This window comes from Lepus europaeus, chromosome 6, assembly GCF_033115175.1.
Source record: "Lepus europaeus isolate LE1 chromosome 6, mLepTim1.pri, whole genome shotgun sequence".
Taxonomy (NCBI): Eukaryota; Metazoa; Chordata; class Mammalia; order Lagomorpha; family Leporidae; genus Lepus; species Lepus europaeus.
Genome location: NC_084832.1, coordinates 61767595 through 61785471, shown reverse-complemented (window position 1 = coordinate 61785471; position 17877 = coordinate 61767595). Strand labels below are relative to the sequence as shown.

At 39.7% G+C, this 17877-nt stretch overlaps 2 protein-coding genes across 3 annotated transcripts in view; both read right to left on the bottom strand.

The window, feature by feature from the left end:
* RB1 (RB transcriptional corepressor 1) overlaps positions 1–17877 on the bottom strand; it is a 157430-nt gene that overhangs the window by 92636 nt on the left and 46917 nt on the right. For both annotated transcript variants that reach the window (XM_062194190.1, XM_062194188.1), the window contains exons 12-17: positions 17470–17557; positions 9920–10036; positions 8223–8279; positions 8103–8134; positions 7941–8017; positions 5700–5896 (exon numbers count right to left, since the gene is read on the bottom strand). In XM_062194190.1, the coding sequence (XP_062050174.1) occupies positions 5700–5896; positions 7941–8017; positions 8103–8134; positions 8223–8279; positions 9920–10036; positions 17470–17557 (568 nt within the window). The remainder of the gene's footprint in view (positions 1–5699; positions 5897–7940; positions 8018–8102; positions 8135–8222; positions 8280–9919; positions 10037–17469; positions 17558–17877) is intronic.
* LOC133762547 (ras-related protein Rab-27A-like) lies at positions 11724–14337 on the bottom strand. Its single transcript, XM_062195549.1, has 3 exons — positions 14285–14337; positions 13528–13615; positions 11724–12497 (listed from the first exon to the last, which is right to left on the bottom strand). Exons 1-3 carry the CDS (start codon positions 14335–14337, stop codon positions 11835–11837), a joined length of 804 nt encoding a protein of 267 aa, XP_062051533.1. The 3' UTR covers positions 11724–11834.

Genomic DNA, 17877 nt, shown 5'->3' with positions numbered 1-17877 from the left:
GGTTTATCTTGAACTTTTAATAAATCTTTTAAAAAATTATTTATTTATTTGAAAGTCAGAGTTATACAGAGAAGCAGAGATAAAGAAAGAGATTTTCTATCAGTTCATTGAATTCCCAGAGGGCCTCAACACCCAGAGCTAGACTAGGCTGAAGCCAGGAGCCAGGAGCTTCTTCCGGGTCTCCTACATGTGTGGGTGGGGCCCAAGTACTTGATCCATCTTCTGCTACTTTCCTAGGCCATTAGCAGGTAGCTGGATTGGAAATTGCCCAAACTGGCATCCATATGGCTTTACCTGCTATGGAACAACATCAACCCTTTCAATGAATCTCTTACTCATGCTTACTTTTATACCATTATATACAGGCCATTTAGAAATAATTAATTCATTGAACTATGTGGATCTTCCAAATGTTGACAGCTTTCTTCACACAATACTTAAAAAGCACATTTTCTGGCCGGTGCCGTGGCTCACTAGGCTAATCCTCTGCCTGCGGTGCCTGCACCCTGGGGTTCTAGTCCCGGTTGGGGCGCTGGTTCTGTCCTAGTTGCTCCTTTTCCAGTCCAGCTCTCTGCTGTGGCCCAGGAGGGCAGTAAAGGATGGCCCAAGTGCTTGGGCCCTGCACCAGCATGGGAGACCAGGAGAAGCACCTGGCTCCTGGCTTCGGATCAGCGCAGCACACCAGCTGTAGCGGCCATTTAGGGGGTGAACCAACGGAAGGAAGACCTTTCTCTGTGTCTCTCTCTAACTCTGCCCGTCAAAAAAAAAAAAAAAAAAAAAAAAAAAAGGCACAGTTTCTGATCTAATCAAAAAGACTTTTAAGAGTCAGGAAGCTGTCAATCTTACAATGTTGGGTATAAGCTTTTCAAAATTCTTTCATTTGAGAACACAAAATATATCATTTTCAACCTTTACTGTAATTTTCCTTAAAATGACAAGCTTAACTTAATTTTAAGAAAATTTTTCCAAGTACTCAAATTCTGAATAAACACAATTGTTCCATGTTTCATGAAAACAGTAACTATACTAGGCCAGCTCACAACTCAAACAATAACATAAGTGCTTTTACTCACAAGAAAACTATCATACTTTGGCATGTAGCTCTAGGCATTAATTTCATCATACTGAAATTAAAAGTTATACCCAAGAGATTTAATAAAACTATTAAAAATAAAACGGAAAAAAGGAGGAAGCAAAGCTTCTGGAAAAAAAAAAAAAGCCTTGGAGGCCTCTAAGAGTTGATTTAGCTCCCATTCTAAACATATGCACTTGATTCCTTTCACATTCTCTGTATGCTGAATAATTTTAGAGTAATACCTTGACACTGTTAGTGTTATATTGTAAGGAATCTAAATTCTTTTACTGTTCTTAAATGAGCATTATTCTTTTGTTTGTTTGAAGAGGCATTATCTTTGCTGAACTTGAACTGCACACTACCTCATGGGCAACAGGTCCAGTCTCAGTTCAGATCTCTTGTCCTTCATTAAGCAGCTCTGTGTCACACAGGAATGATTAAGGTTTCAGTCAGAGTTATGGGTAGACAGATTTGATGCCCTCTCTCTAGCTCTTTCCCTTGCAGGATTCTTCTACTTTCTTCAGTGACCAAGGTTTCCTTAGTTTCTATTTTCAAGTTTCCGTGGCCAGAAATTCCAGTTTTCCTGCTGGAAATTCAATGGCCCTTCCCCACAGCTCCTGCACTTAGCTCAGACTAAAAGCCTGTTCCCCAGCTCACAGCTCCCCTCCTAAACAATTACAGTCAGTTTTTCCTGTCCAGTGATTTCATTGTTTTTTTGTATCCTGTATAGGATGTACACTGGCCCATTTTACAGGAGGTCATTTGGTAGGGTCTTCTTTCATCAGTAGCTGAACATGTCTCCACAGAAGGTTTTTATCTGAGGAACTGGCATAACATCTGCATTAGAAGATTTCTCTGGCTGCTGTGAGGGAAATGGTCTCAAAGTAGCAGATGGGAGATCAAAAGGAAGAAACCATAAAAAAAAACAAAGAATCAAAAAAAAAAAAAAAAAAAAAAAAAGGAAGAGACCACAGCAGTAGTTCAGGAAAGACAGACCACTTACAAAAGAGTGTCTGGTATATCTTGGCTTATAAATATTTATTTTAAAAATCTGTTAAGTTTTTTAAATACTGAAACCAAGATATCCAAATCTCACTCTATCACTTGCTGATATTATGAACTTCTAAACAAATTTCATAGGTCTAATCACTTAGAAGTCATTTCATCTAACCCTTAGTTACAGTGCATTCTAAATCATTTCTAATCTCCCAAATTTCAGAGAATGACATTTTGCTAGATTTTTTCATTAGACTGTCCCAATATCTTATGCTTATACATAAGCATATCTCTCTGGGAAGAAAAAAGGGCAGAAGTGTGTTTTTTTTCTTATTATGATTTCTCAGGACTGTCAAGCAAGGATGTTGAACTTGTTGCCCCACATAATCACTAAAAATACAATGATGGAGGAGGGCATTTAGCCTAGTAGTTAAGACACCCAAGTCTAGATGGGATTCATAGCTCTGACTCCTGACTCCTGGTTCCTGTTAATGCAGACCCTGGGAGGCAGTGGTAATGACCCAAGTAATTGGGTTTCTGCTACCCATGTGGGAGATTTGGATTGAATTCTGGGTCTCAGCTATACTCCAAGTCAGGGGCTGTTGCAGGTCTTTGAGAAGAGAACCAGTGGATGAGAATTTTTCTTTGCCTGCTTCTCAAATACATTTTTAAAAAATAAAAATAAAAAATTATTTTTTCATTGTTCTAAGATTTTATTTATTTGAAAGGCCAAGTCACAGAGAGAGTGGGAGAGACAAGAGAGAGCAAGGTCTTCTATCCACTGGTTCACTCCCCAAATGGCCACAACAGCTGGAGCTGGGCTAGGCAGAAGCCAGGAGCTAGGAGCCTCCTCCTGGTCTCCCATGTGGGTGCAAGGGTCCAAGCACTTGGGCCATTTTCTACTGCTTTCCCAGGAGCATTAACAGGGAGCTCAAATGGAAGTGGAGCAACTGGGACTTGAACCGGCGCCTATATGGGATGCCAGCACTGCTAACAGAGGCTTAACCTACTACGGCACAGTCCCAAGTTGCCACTTCTGATACCAGCATCCCATATCAGATGTCAGTTCACGTCCTGGCTGCTGTGATTCTGAACCAGCTTCCTGTTCATGTGCCTGGGAAGGCAACAGAAGATAATCCAAGTACTTCCGCCCGTCACTCATGTGGGAGGCCAGGATACAGTTAGCGACTTCTGGTTTCAGCATGGCCCAGATCTGGAAATTATGTCCTTTTTGAAGTGAACCAGCAGATAGAAGATATCTTTCCCTTTCTGTCTGTCTCTATCACTCTACCTTTCAAATAAATAAATCTTCAATGAAAATAATCTGTAGTTCCATCCCCCAGAGATACCATATTTAGAATTTAAATTCAGAGGCTTATGATTTCCAGATTATCCCGTTATAATTAAACTATACTTTTTTCCAAACTTTAGGACTACCGCTTCTTTCTCTCCATTCTCAAAAATAAAAGAATATGGTTTAGAATCCTTGAATGCCATTCATTAACTAAAGAGGCTTGAATATAAGCATTTTTAAAACAGTGAATTTCTATTACTTCCTCCACAATTTTCAGAGCCTTCTTAAAACCACTTTCTGCAATGCCAGCATCCCATAAGGGCAATGTTTCACGTCCCAGCTGCTCCACTTCCAAAACAGATCCTTGTTAATGGCCTGGAAATAGCAGTAGAAGATGGTCCAAGCATTTGGGCCTCTGCCACCCACCTGGGAGACCCAGATGAAGCCCCTGGCTCCTGGATTCAGCCTGGTTCAGCCCTGGCTGTTGTGGCCATCTGGGGAGTGAACCAGTGGATAAATGATTTCTCTTTCTCCTTCTCTCTCTCTCTCTTTCTGCCTCTGCCTCTCTGTTACTCTGCCTTTCAAATTAACAAATATCTTTTTTAAAAGTACCATTACAATGTCTACTCCAAATCAACAAATAGAGCAGATGGTCAATAAATTTGTGCTGATGGAAACAGAGTTAACTCTTTAAAAGAAATAAGAAGAGTCAATTTCAGATGATATAATCAAGTCCTGATTTCAATTTTTGAGAGAAGAGGATATATAAGCTTCCGAAAATAAGTACTTTATTTATTTATCCATTTATTTATTATAGGTACTTTCATTTAATCCTTCAGATTCTAAAAGTTTTCTTCCAACCACTCATTTTCTTATCAAGAGGAAGCTGATTCTAAAAGTAGTTACCAAGTTCAGTAACAGCAAAGCAATACCTTCCTATCCTCTCTTCTCTATTTACCATGTGTACATAGCAATATAAGGAAACACCAAGAGAGGATTATCTTAACCACCAAGTATTTCAAAAATCAAAAAATTAAAACTAAGGTTAAATTGCAGATTAGGATTCTAATGTATCTTAAGTCTTAGTGCTTTAATTAGCATTTCTACAGACTAGTATAATCAAGTTTGAGGATCCCTTATCTGAAATGCTTGGAAACAGAGGTTTTTCAGATTTCACAGTTTTTCAGATTTTTGAATATTTGCATAGACTTTACTGGTTAAACATCTCTAATTAAAAATCCAAAATGTGAAATGTTTCAAAATCTAAAATTTTGAGCACTGTGTTGGCACTTTATACAATTAAAAAAAAAACTTTTAATCACAAATTTGATGAATTACAAGCTATTATCCAACTATCCAGATGTGAGGAGCACAACAAAACTTTCAAGTATGTTATTATTACTACTTAAGAAGTACCACTTTTATTAAAACAAACGCCTTATCAATACCTCACCCACAAACAGAATACTTACAGAACATGATTTATGCCCCCTTAATGCTTTTAAAAATACCTATAATCCAACTACAGTGTAGATTTTTCAACTACAGTGTAGATTTTGTGTGATTTTTAACAATGGAACAAAAACAGTCCTACTAAATTGAACAAGAAAAATGCTTTTTAATCATCTAAAACAGCATATTCTCAAAATTTTTATTTTGTTGAAATTTAATAACACATTTTCAAAGGTAACACCTGTATTTTATTTATTTATTTATTTATTTTGTATTTTTGACAGGCAGAGTGGACAGTGAGAGAGAGAGACAGAGAGAAAGGTCTTCCTTTGCCATTGGTTCACCCTCCAATGGCCGCCGCGGCCAGCGCGCTGCGGCCGGCGCACTGCGCCGATCCGATGGCAGGAGCCAGGTGCTTATCCTGGTCTCCCATGGGGTGCAGGGCCCAAGCACTTGGGCCATCCTCCACTGCACTCTCTGGCCACAGCAGAGAGCTGGCCTGGAAGAGGGGCAACCGGGACAGAATCCGGTGCCCCGACCGGGACTAGAACCCGGTGTGCCAGCGCCGCAAGGCGGAGGATTAGCCTAGTGAGCCACGGCGCTGGCTAACACCTGTATTTTAAACAAATTATCTGAATACTTTAAAGAATTCTCCTTCCTTTTAAAGCGCTATGTTTTAAGAAAAGCTATTTCTAAACAGATCAGTGTATTAGGTGGTTTGGGGAGCTCAAATAAAACTCCATTCTGATATTCCACCAGATTCTCATGCTATATACTGAAATAATACTACTCATTAATTGCATATTGATCTTGAGGTAAATGCTACGAAGCACCTCACAGTAACAAATGTAAATGAATACCTTATTTTAGGTAGTTACTTACTGAAAGCCATGCAAGGGACTCCATGATTCGATGTTCACATCGTTCTAAATGTTTTATCATTTCTCTTGTCAAGTTAGCTTCAGCTTTGATAAAACTTTCAATCACTTTGTAAAAATCAAAGGCTTTTAAATTAAGTACATTCAAAATCCATGGGAAGGACAAATCTGTTCCAGAATCAAGATTCTGAGATGTACTTCCTAAAAAAGAAAAAAAAAAAGAAAAAGCATATATAGATATGAAATGTTAAGACTTAACTAAGTATTTTCACTTGGAAGGTCTTATCAAACAAAGAATTAAAACACAGTAGGAAGGTTAAGCAATCTTTATTTAGAGTAAATTTTTTTTAAAGATTTATTTATTCATTTGCAAGGCAGAGTCCCAGATAGAGAAATAGAGACAGAGATCTTCCAATTTTGGGCCCATTCCCCAAATGGCTACCATGGCCAGAGTTCAGTGAAGCTGAAGCCAGGAGCCCCATCCAGGTCTCTCATGTGAATGGCAGGGACACAAATACGTGGGCCATCATCAGCTGCTTTCCCAAATACATTCGCAGAGTGGTGGATCAAAATCAGAGCAGCCATGACTCGAACTGGAACTCTAATATAGGATGCCAGCATCATAAGTGATGGCTTAAACACTGAACCACACCACCTAAATCTTCAGCAGAAATTTTTAGTTATGAGTCTGTGGACTCTTGGAAAATAGACTTCCATATTTCAAGTATATGTGCATGGTATAGTTTCCTTAGAGTAAAGGCTCACAGGTTATATCAGAATTTCAAAAGCTTAAATATCCTAAATTTATATCGTGGACAAGTTTAATATCTTACCAGCAATTTATTAGCATAACCATGTTAACTCTCTCATTAATCCTTAGTAGAGGGAGAGAAGGATTCTTTAAAATTTTGCTAATTTCACTTGTTAGAAAATAGCATCTCATTTTTTATGTATATTTCTTGGTTAGTAAATAAAATTTTCCACATCTATTTAGCAATTTTATTCCCTCTTATTAATTGTGTATTTTTTTGTATCCTTAGATAAATGTCCCTCTTTTGTTTTGGCAACTGAAAATTTTTAGGCATTTGTAACATTATTTGCAAAACAGTACATATTTAAAATTATACTTTAAGAAAACACCATTATCAGGGGCCAGCATTGTGGTACAGCAGCTTAAATCACTGCTTAACCCATATGCATCCCACATTGGAGTGCTGGTTTAAGTTCCAGCTACACTACTTCCAATCTAGCTTCCTGTTAATACACCAGGGAGGGTAGTGGATGATGGCCCAAGTGCTTGGCTGAGCCCCTGCCACTCATGGGGAAGACCAGATGTAGCCTGGATTAGCCCTGGCTGCAGCAGCCACCTGAGGAGTGAACCAGTGGATGAAAGATTCTCTCCCTCTCTCTCTCTCTCTCTCTCTCTCTCTTTTTATTAGACAGAGTTAGTGAGAGAGAGAGACAGAGAGAAAGGTCTTCCTTCCGTTGGTTCACTCCCCAAATGGCCGCCATGGCCGGCGCTGCGCCAATCCGAAGCCAGGAGCCAGCCAGGAGCCAGGTACTTCTTCCTGGTCTCCGAAGCGGGTGCAGGGGCCCAAGCACTTGGGCCATCCTCCACTGCCTCCCGGGGCCACAGCATAGAGCTAGACTGGAAGAGGAGCAACAGGGACTAGAACCTGGTGCCCATATGGGATGCTGGCAGCGCAGGCAGAGGATTAACCAAGTGAGCCAACGGTGCCGGCCCCAGATTCTCTCTCTCTCTCTTTCTCTGTTGCTCCCTCTCTGTCTGACATTCCATCTTTCAAATAAACAAACAAGTCTTTAAAAAAGAAAGAAAGAAAAGAAGACACTATTATCAGCCTTTGCTCTGTTTTTCTGATGGATTCTCTCACAACCATGGAGATTACAAGCAGTGCTTCCACATTTCACACAGGATACTCCTCTGGCATTTTACAATCTTACGGGTCTTTGAAGAGATTTCAGTAGGTACATTTACTGGATTCAGTATGCTCAGAATAGAAGCCTAGCAAAATACTTTCCTCAAGAGGACATGAAATGATTCAGATAAGCCAGTTAAATGGCTTATGATGGCCAACGATATTCTTCAGTATATACTGATCTAAAATATACATTTCTTCTCCTTAATTTCACATTGTTCTCTGTCCCAAAGAACACACAGCACACCTGAAAGATTTTTTTTACTGTAAATTGAGCCAAAATGTTTATTTATTAAAATTTAACTTACTGCTATATGTAGCCATTACAACTTCTAGAGCACACGCCAATAAAGACATATGAAAGATGTTGTCATTCAGGAGTTTGCTAATGAAAAAAAGAAAAAATGATTTTAAAATCTTTACTTTTAGAAAAAAGAAAAAGAATGCTATACTAAAACTAAAAAAGTTACCTAAAATTTTGAATGGATAATCGTTCTTCTTCCTAAAACAGATAATTTTAAAAACAGTTTAGTTGAGACCTTCTTTGGGGCAACACTGAATTTTTTTCAAGTATATTCTTTTTAACTTACTGATTTAAGCATGGATTCCATTACTCGGTAATACAATCGGACTCCAAGTTTGTATCGCTACAAACAAACAAAAAAAGAAAAAAAAAAATAAGATCCCTCTACTCTAGAAAAATTACAATTACAATGTTTTTAAGTCTTTTAAAAAATTTTTTTGAAACACTCTTTTGACCTTTCTTAGAAATAAGGCTACCAAGAGATGAAAAATTATTTTGTCTAAACTTAAGAAAGACTTCAGGGGCTGGTGCTATAGTGTAGCAGGTTAAGCCTACAGGGCTGGAATCCCATACAGGCACTGGTTCAAGTCCCAGCTGCACTGCTTCTGATCCAACTCTCTGCAAATGTGCCTGGGAAATCAGTGGAAGATGGTCCAAGTCCCTGGCCCCCTAAACCCACATGGAAGACCCAGATGAAGCTCCTGGCTCCTGGCTTCAGCCTGGCACAGCCCTGGCCATTGCAGCCATTTGAGAAGTGAATCAATGGATGGAAGATCTCTCTCTGTCTCTCCTTCTCTGTCACTGAAACTCTGCCTTTCAAATAAATAAATAAATCTTAAAAAAAAAAAAAAGCTTCAGTATAAAGTGATGGTTAACATTTCTAGTAAATTATCAAGAGGGTAGATCCACTACCTGATTTTCCTTTACTCCATTTCAGTTACGCCATTCATACTAAGGGTATGTTAAGTGCCTGGTACTACTGAAGCATTTCATGAGTATCATGTTTAACAGTAATTCAAAAAATTGTGGAAAATTGGAATTAAAGGGTATCCCCCAAATTTTGAAATTCATGCATAGCTTTATTTCATAATATACATTTTCTATGAGCTTTCTGGAGACCTCCTCATAAAATATTTTTTGAAATCTATAACATACACTTTCCAAAATGGCTGTCTGGGATTCAAAGAAGAGTCACTATCCATCAAACTTAGTAAAACTGGACAGGCAAAAACCAGACCAATCTTATCAGCAAAAAAGTTTTAACCAAATAACCTAGTAGTTGAAAGAATAACTAAATTTCAGATTTACACACACACACACCATATTCCTTCATCCCAAATTAAGAGCATAAAACTAGAAAGAATTTTTAAATATAGTTGGTTAAAACCCTGAAGGCAGCAAAATGTAACTGGAATAAATATGTATAGTGGATTATAGTTTTCAAACTCATTTTTACATATTACCTTCATTAATGCCATACAACAAAACAGAATACAGAACCTGAATCTCAGAGAACTTAAATGATATGTTCATAAATGGTAGAACAAGATATAAACCCAGGGCTGTAACTCCAGATTTTACACATTCTTATCCAATATATTGATTTTAGATTTCTGAAATAGTAATATCAATAAGAAATGGCATGTATAGTATGCTCCCATTCACATAAATATAAACATATGTGAAAATTCCTACATATAGAAGTCAAAGCATACACCCCCTAGCTTTAATAATATCAAAGATTTTAATTATTTTCTTACTGTACTTTCTAAAATTACAATTCGCATGTGTGCTTTTGATTTTTTTGTAATGCAAGTCAAAGTGCTTTCCCAGTTTCCCACAAATAGCAGCCTACACAGGCAGCTGGCATACAACATCTGCTAATAGTTTATCTATTGGTCATATAATATTATAGTATTTATACAATCTGCAGAGATGCTACCTTTCTATACTGTGGCACCAGTAAAAATAAACTCTAGTTACCTGTGATCCAATATCAACACAACCCTGTCCCACAGCTTTGGCAAATTTTTCTTTAAAGATGCATCCAATATCCTTCACTCTTTTCAGAATATTTTCTTTTGGATTCACTGTGCAGTTCTTTAAGAGGTATAAAGAGAAATCAACACTGAGGATTAATTTAATTAATCACAATTAACATTTGCTGTTTCATAATATATGACTTTAAACTTTCAATTATCTATAAGAAATGTGTAATATTTCCAAAGTAAACTTCGCATATACAACTACAAAGAATAAATAGGCCACAAATTTTTCATTGGATGTTAGCGACCAAAAAACATTAGAGTTCAATTTAAAAATCCTATTATCTATATTTTCTGCTGTTAGGCTAAGGGAAGAGCAGATTTGCCAGCATTTCCATCCATAATATATTTGCATAAAATGCCTCCAATTAAGATTTATTTATTTATCTATTTATTTATCTATTTATTTATTTATTTATTTTTTACTTATTTGACAGGTAGAGTTAGTGTGTGAGAGAGAGAGAGACAGCGAGAAAGGTCTTCCTTCTGTTGGCTCACCCCAAAAATGGCCGCCACGGCCAGCACTGCGCCGATCCGAAGCCAGGAGCCAGGTACTTCCTCCTGGTCTCCCACACGGGTGCAGTTGCCCAATCACCTGGGCCATCCTCCACTGCCTTCCCTGGGCCACAGAAGAGAGATGGACTGGAAGAGGAGCAGCCAGGACTAGAACCCGGCGCCCATATAGGATTAGCCAAGTGAGCCACAGCGCCAGCCCCTCCAATTAAGATTTATATTAACATGCATGTTAACACCCCAAAAGCTCATGAAGTAAAAAAAAGGTCTGAGCCTGGTATCGCTTTCTAATTTAAAACTGTTTTTGAAAGAGTTAAGAATTAATGGGGGGAGGGGGGCTGCACTGTGGTGCAGCAGGTTAACACCCTGGCCTGAAGTGCCGGCATCCTATATGGGCACCGGTTCAAGACCCGGCTGCTCCACTTCCAATCCAGCTCTCTACTATGGCCTTGGAAAGCAGTAGAAAATGGCCCAAGTCCTTGGGCCCCTGCACCCATTTGGGAGACCCAGAAGAAGCTCCTGGCTCCTGGCTTCAGATTGGCGCAGCTCCGGCCATTGCGGCCAATTGGGGCGTGAACCAGTGGACAGAAGACCTTTCTCTCTGTCTCTGTCTCTCTCTCTCTCTCTCTCTGCCTCTCATCTCTCTGTGTAACTCTAACTTTCAAATAAATAAATCTTTTTTTTTTTTTTTTCAAAAAAAAAAAAAAAGAATTATTAGGGTTAGCATTGTGGCACAGGATTAAGTTCTTGCTTGAAACACCCACATCCCACATTGTAGTGCCTGGTTCAAGTCCTGGCTACTCCATATTTCTAATCTAGCTTTGCTGCTAATGTTCCTATGAGGCAATGATCAAGGCCCAAGTTCCTTTTACCTACATAGGAGACCTGGATGGAGTTCTTGACTTCTGGCTTTGGATTAACCTAGGTTGAGCTACTGTGAGCATTTGGGTAGTGAACCAAAAACGGATCTCTCTCTTTCTCTTTCATCTTTCCCTCTCTGTCACTCTTCCTTTCCAAATAAATAATTTTTTTTGAATGATTAGACCACTTTTTTATTATAGTTGAATTGGCACAAGATTCATTTAAGATACATACACTTCATTTCTACACAGGCTTGTAAATAGAAAAATACATCTTCTCCTCTCAGCCTGAATCTTAAAGAAGTATCTACAAAGCTGCAGCAAATTAACTTTGAAACTATATACCAAACAGATAACTTAATGGGGATGGGGAGAAGCAGTTTGTACAAGACACCTATCAATCTCCACTGTGCCTTGTATCAGCTACAGAGAAGGTCACAGACAAGGGCCACTGGAATTAGTGGGTGCTCACTGGATGCTTCAACAGCTACACGACCCTTTCTCCTTTTCTTCATTTAACGGATCTGCAGAGGTATGCCCAGTGGAGCGCACCACTCCCTCAGGAATCCAGGACCTGTCCACACACTGTTCCATTCGCTTCATGATCAAGTCCAGGAGCATTTCAGTGGCTTGGCTTATGTTTGTCCCATTGGTAGCACTAGTTTCAAAGTAGGGGATTCCGTACTTCTCTGCAAGTCCTCTGGCTTCCTCCTCCTTGACCACTCTCTGCTCCTCCAGATCGCTCTTATTTCCACACAGCACTATGTCTGGGTTTTCACAGTATGCATGCATTTGTAGCTGGCTTATCCAGTTCCTAACATTGAGGAAACTTTGCTCATTTGTCAAGTCAAAAAGCAGAAGAAAACCCATGGCGTCTCCGAAGAACACCGTAGTCGGGCTACGGAACCTCTCCTGCCCAGCTGTGTCCCACAGCTGCAGGTGGATTCTCTGGCCTCTGCCAATGGCCCCATCGGGCCCATTGGCTCTGTAGGCCACTCTCTTTTCCCTGAAATCAATGCCCACAGTCGTGATGAATTTGGAATTAAATTTTACATCTGTGTACTGGTAAAGCACACTGGTCTTTCCTACACCAGAGTCTGCCAAAGCTAAAAACTTGATGAGGTAATCATAGTCTCCATCAGACTTAATGAAGGATCAGTGGTTCACCTTGGCAGGTGGAGAAATGTCCGTTGTGTTTTTCCAATTCTTTAGAGACCGGACCTGCCGACACTTCAGCAGTTGACAACTGCCAACCACATGTCCGCTTGAGGAAGGTTACTTCTTGTCTGTTGATGGCATCCCACAATATCCAGAGTGAACTCCCTACTCCTGAAGTTTCTGTCTCCAATACCACTTACAATTCCCTGCCTCCTGCTGACGAGCCACTAGGTTCCCCAAATAAATAATTTTTAAAAGGATTAAAAATCAGCTAAATCATTTAACTACATTTTCTGAAACATAAGATAGGAAAATAGTGACAAAAGAAATTATAATACATATTGGGCAAAGCTGCATAAACTTTAATAATTAAAACATATCACATAAAATTAAAATGAAAATCAGGATGTATTATAGCATTATGCTTTTCTTATTATGATGTTAATATATATATATATATATATATAAAACAAGCATGATTCTAACTTACTAAAATATAAACATGATTCTGATTTGCTACACAGATTGATTTTGTTTTAAAATCTTTATAGAGGGGCCGGTGCTGTGGCATAGCAGGTAAAGCTGCTGCCTGCAGTGCCAGCATCCCATATGGGCGCTGGTTCGAGTCCCGGCTACTCCACTTCTGATCCAGCTCTCTGCTATGGCCTGGGAAAACAGTGGAAGATGGCCCAAGTCCTTGGGCCCCACGTGGGAGACCTGAAAGAAGCTCCTGGCTTTGGATTGGCATAGCTCCAGCTACTGTGGCCAAATGGAGAGTGAACAAGCAAATGGAAGACTCTATCTGCCTCTCCTTTCTCTGTGTAACTCTGACTTTCAAATAAATAAATAAATATTTAAAAAATAAATAAAATCTTTATAGATCAAATACATTAAAATATTATACATTAGAAAACAGTCTAAAATTAACTATAATTTTCCATGTAACATATACAATGTCATTCAAAAATTTCATTCTAGAATATTAATAATTGTATATTATTAAATGAAAACATACAAATTTTAGAAACATATAACGAAGAAGTATTTCCAGGCCTAAATCATTGTTGCCAAAATGTTCATTAAAATGTCCACAGATTCTAAAACTGAAAGACAGGAAGGTCTCAAGTTTAAAAATGAAGACACATGAACTGATAAAGTCAAAAAAAGAAAAAAAATGTAATGACTTTCAATGAACACTCACTCTGAGATAGGCAGTTTGTCAGATGTGCACTAAACTTCAAAGTTAAGCTGTTAAGCTTCATTAAAAGTCAAGCTTTATATTGAAGCTCCAGGAAATATTTTTTAATTAAGATTTATTTATTTATTTATTTGAAAAGCAGACTGATAGAAAAAGACAGAGACAGAGAGGGATCGCATCTGCTGGGTTTACTCCCCAAATGGCTGCAACAGCCAGGGCTGGGCAAGGCTGAAGCCAGGAGCCAGGAACACCATTCATGGGTTGCAGGTACCCAAGTATTTGCCATATCTTTTGTTGCCTTCCCAGTTGCATTAGCAGGAAGCTGCATAGGAAGCAGGGTAACTGGAACTCAAACCAGCATTCCAATATAGAATGCTGCTGCAGCAGGCAGCAGCTTAACCCTCTGTGCTGCAATGCTAGCCTCTCCTGGGAATTTTTAAAGCAGAATTTTCTGCTCAAGTAATGTAATCCAAAACAAAAAAGAACTCCTACATATTCTAAATGTTGGAGGACATATTCAGAAATAATCTTTGAGAAGGAAGAAATTCATCATTCTTTTAACTTCTATCATTACCCCTTGCTAAAAGTTTTAGGTAACTGGGTAGATACCTCTTGGTAAATCTTCATGTGTTACAGACAACCCATAAACAAATGCAATATTATCCAAGTTAGACAAACAGTTCTTTTTTAAAAAAATTTTTTTATTTGACAGAGAGAATTAGACAGTTAGAGACAGAGACAGAGAGAAAGGTCTTCCTTCTGTTGGTTCACTCCCCAAATGGCTGCTACAGCCGGAGCTACGCCGATCCGAAGCCAGAAGCCAGGTGTTTCCTCCTGGTCTCCCATGCGGGTACAGGGGCCCAAGCACTTGGGCCATCCTCCATTGCCTTCCCAGGCCACAGCAGAGAGCTAGACTGGAAGAGGAGCAACCAGGACTAGAACCCGGTGCCCATATGGGATGCCGGTGCTGCAGGTGGAGGATTAACCAAGTGAGCCACGGCGCTGGCCCCAAACAGTTCTAAGCCAACACAATTATGACTATTCCGACAAGTACGACTACTAATTCCTGGGAGGAACATAGCAAGAGAATAAAAATCACAGGTAGGATATGGTAATAACTAAGTTGTAAGCTACAAAAAAAGTACATAATTATTGCAACAAACCAAGTTTAATAAGTATCCTGGTCTTACATCCAGTTTCCATAGAATGGGATTTCAGCAGATACTAACCCTCAACTGAGTTTAGATAAGGAATGAAGAAACAAGCAAGCAATACAGATGCTAGTTTTCATTCACTCTTCCTTTTTTCAGGGGAGGGAGGGTAGCAGGATCTTTCAGGTATCAAACTCAAAGTCTATTAGAAGTTTGCAAACTGCAATGTACACAGACCCAGGCAAGAACCATATTATGAAAATGGGTTGAATAAAGGATAAAAAACAGATTGCAGGGCTATGGCCAATATTAACTCCTTATGTAACATCACATTCAAAGATCTGTTTTTTTTTGTTTGTTTGTTTTTTGTTTTTTGTTTTTTTGACAGGCAGAGTGGATAGTGAGAGAGAGAGAGAGAGACAGAGAGAAAGGTCTTCCTTTTTCCGTTGGTTCACCCTCCAATGGCCGCTGTGGCCGGCGCATCGCGCTAATCCGAAGCCAGGAGCCAGGTGCTTCTCCTGGTCTCCCATGCGGGTGCAGGGCCCAAGGACTTGGGTCATCCTCCACTGCCTTCCCGGGCCATAGCAGAGAGCTGGCCTGGAAGAGGGGCAACCGGGATAGAATCCGGCGCCCCAACCGGGACTAGAACCTGGTGTGCCAGCCGCAAGGCGGAGAATTAGCCTGTTGAGCCACGGCACCGGCCAAAGATCTGTTTTAAAGATATATTTATTTTATTTGAAAGTCAGAATTACAGAGAGAGGGGGAGAGACAGAGAGATTTCCATCCACTGGTTCAATCCCCAAATGGCCACAACAGCCAAGGCTGTGCCAGGCTGAAGCCAAGGGCCAGGAACTTCATCCAGGTCTCCCATGTGGCTGCAGGGGCCCACGGACTTGGGCAATCTTCCACTGCTTTCCCAGTGGAAAAATCACAGGCATGAGCAGGGAGCTGGATCAGAAGTGGAGCATCCAGGACCAGAACTGGTGCCCATATGGGATGCTGTTTTAACCCACTGTGCTACAACGCTGCCCCCCACATTCAAAGATAATAGAAGCAGTCAGAAAAGAAAAGACAGATTAACCACAAAGAAGGAACAATTCGGGGAAGGTGTTTGGAGCAGTGATTAAGTTACCACTTGGGATGTCTGCATCCCAGATTTGAGTGCCTAGTTCAAGCCCTGGCTTCTCTTCTTCAATTCACCCTTCTGCTAATACATTCCCTGGGAGGTAGCAGATGATGGCTCACGTATCTGGATCCCTGCCACCCATGGGGGAGACACAGACTGAATCTGGGCTCCCAGCTTCAGCCTGACCCACCCTTGGCTTTGCACACATTTGGGGATTGAACCAGCAGATGGAAGATCTCTGCCTGTCTGTCTCTCTGCCTTTAACACAAATAAATTCTCCAAAAGAAAGAACAGAATGACAGAAGATTCCTTAATTAATGACAAAGGCAGCCAAGTAATAGTAAAGTAATATGTTTAAAATAATAAAGTAATATCTTAAACTTTTAATAGTAAATGTCAGCTAGAGCTAAGGATCCAGTTATCTTACTAAAATTGAGGAAAAGGATATTTTCAGACAACAAAACCAAGCCTTGTAAATTCATTCCAAACTAACCTCACTAAAGGAATTATTAAAGAATATTATCTGGGAAGAGGTATTTGGGCTACCAATTAAGACACCTGCATCCCGTATCAGAGTACCTAGGTTTAATTCCCAGCTCCATTTCCTGACTCCAGCTTCCCACCAAAGCAGACCCTGGGAGGCAAAAGGAAATGACCCAAGTAATTGAATTGCTACCACCCCTGTGAGAGACATGGATTGAGTTCCTGGCTCCCGACTCCTGGGTGTGGCCCTAGCCCTACCCTGGCCACAGTAGGCATTTGGGAAGTAAACCAGAAGATGTGAGCTCCCTCTGTCGGTCTCTGTCTCTCACTTTCACCTCATGTCAAGTAAATAAAATAAAATAAATTTTAAAAAGTAATGTATATGTAGAGGAAAGAAAATTATTTCAAAAGTGAGGTCTAGATTGCAAGAAAGAAAGCGAGCAAGACAAATGGTAAATATTAGAAAATGTAAAAATAGCTGGCGCCGTGGCTTAACAGGCTAATTCTCCGCCTTGTGGCGCCAGCACACCAGGTTCTAGTCCCGGTTGGGGCGCCAGATTTTATCCCGGTTGCCCCTCTTCCAGGCCAGCTCTCTGCTATGGCCCGGGAAGGCAGTGGAGGATGGCTCAAGTGCTTGGGCCTTGCTCCCGCATGGGAGACCAGGAGAAGCACCTGGCTCCTGGCTTTGGATCAGCGTAATGTGCCGGCCACAGCGGCCATTGGAGGGTGAACCAATGGCAAAAAGGAAGACCTTTCTCTCTGTCTCTCTCTCACTATCCACTCTGCCTGTCAAAAAAAAAAAAAAATGTAAAAATAGCACCTTCTAAATTAAAACAACACTACTAATAAAATCTATTTGGGGGTTAAAAGCAAGAAATAAGATCAAGGATAACTACATGTTGGATAGGAGATAAATGTCTTAAAATATTGAGTCTTTGATGTTTAATTTACAAATGTTTTGTCAAGATTAACAAAAATAACATTATATATTTGGCTTACATTGAAATAGGAAATCAGATTTTCTGATGGTTGATCACTTGCTGAGTTTAAAATCATCATTAATTGTTGAATGGTATTCATAACAGTCCTAGAAGAAAAAACAAAGAAGAGTTAAGCAATGAAGAGAAATAAAGAAAAAATGAAATTCATATATTTTCTAAATTAAATGTACTTTTAAATACACTTGCTCCTCTTTATCTTTTAAAAGTTCCCTGAAATAAGACTTTACCAGGGCTGTTTATGAAGCTGCAAGTTAAGTCACTGGCATCTCATATCATATGAGTGCTAGTTCAACTCCTAGCTGCTCCACTTTTTCTTTCTTCCTTTCTTGCCTTTCTTCCTTTCTTCCCTTCCTTTCTTCCTGCCTTTCTCTCTCTCTCCCTCTCTCTTTCTCTCTCTTTTTTTTTC

What these genes read in the sequence shown, in the direction of transcription:
- LOC133762547 (XM_062195549.1), bottom strand. Translation starts at nt 14,337, where the DNA reads ATGAAGATTTACCAAGAGGTATCTACCCAGTTACCTAAAACTTTTAGC. An exon ending in CCTAAAACTTTTAGCAAGGG is followed by an intron (nt 13,616 to 14,284) that starts GTAATGATAGAA and finishes CCTGTCTTTCAG; the next exon opens with TTTTAGAATCTGTGGACATT. An exon ending in GTTATATGTTTCTAAAATTT is followed by an intron (nt 12,498 to 13,527) that starts GTATGTTTTCAT and finishes TCCTTCATTAAG; the next exon opens with TCTGATGGAGACTATGATTA.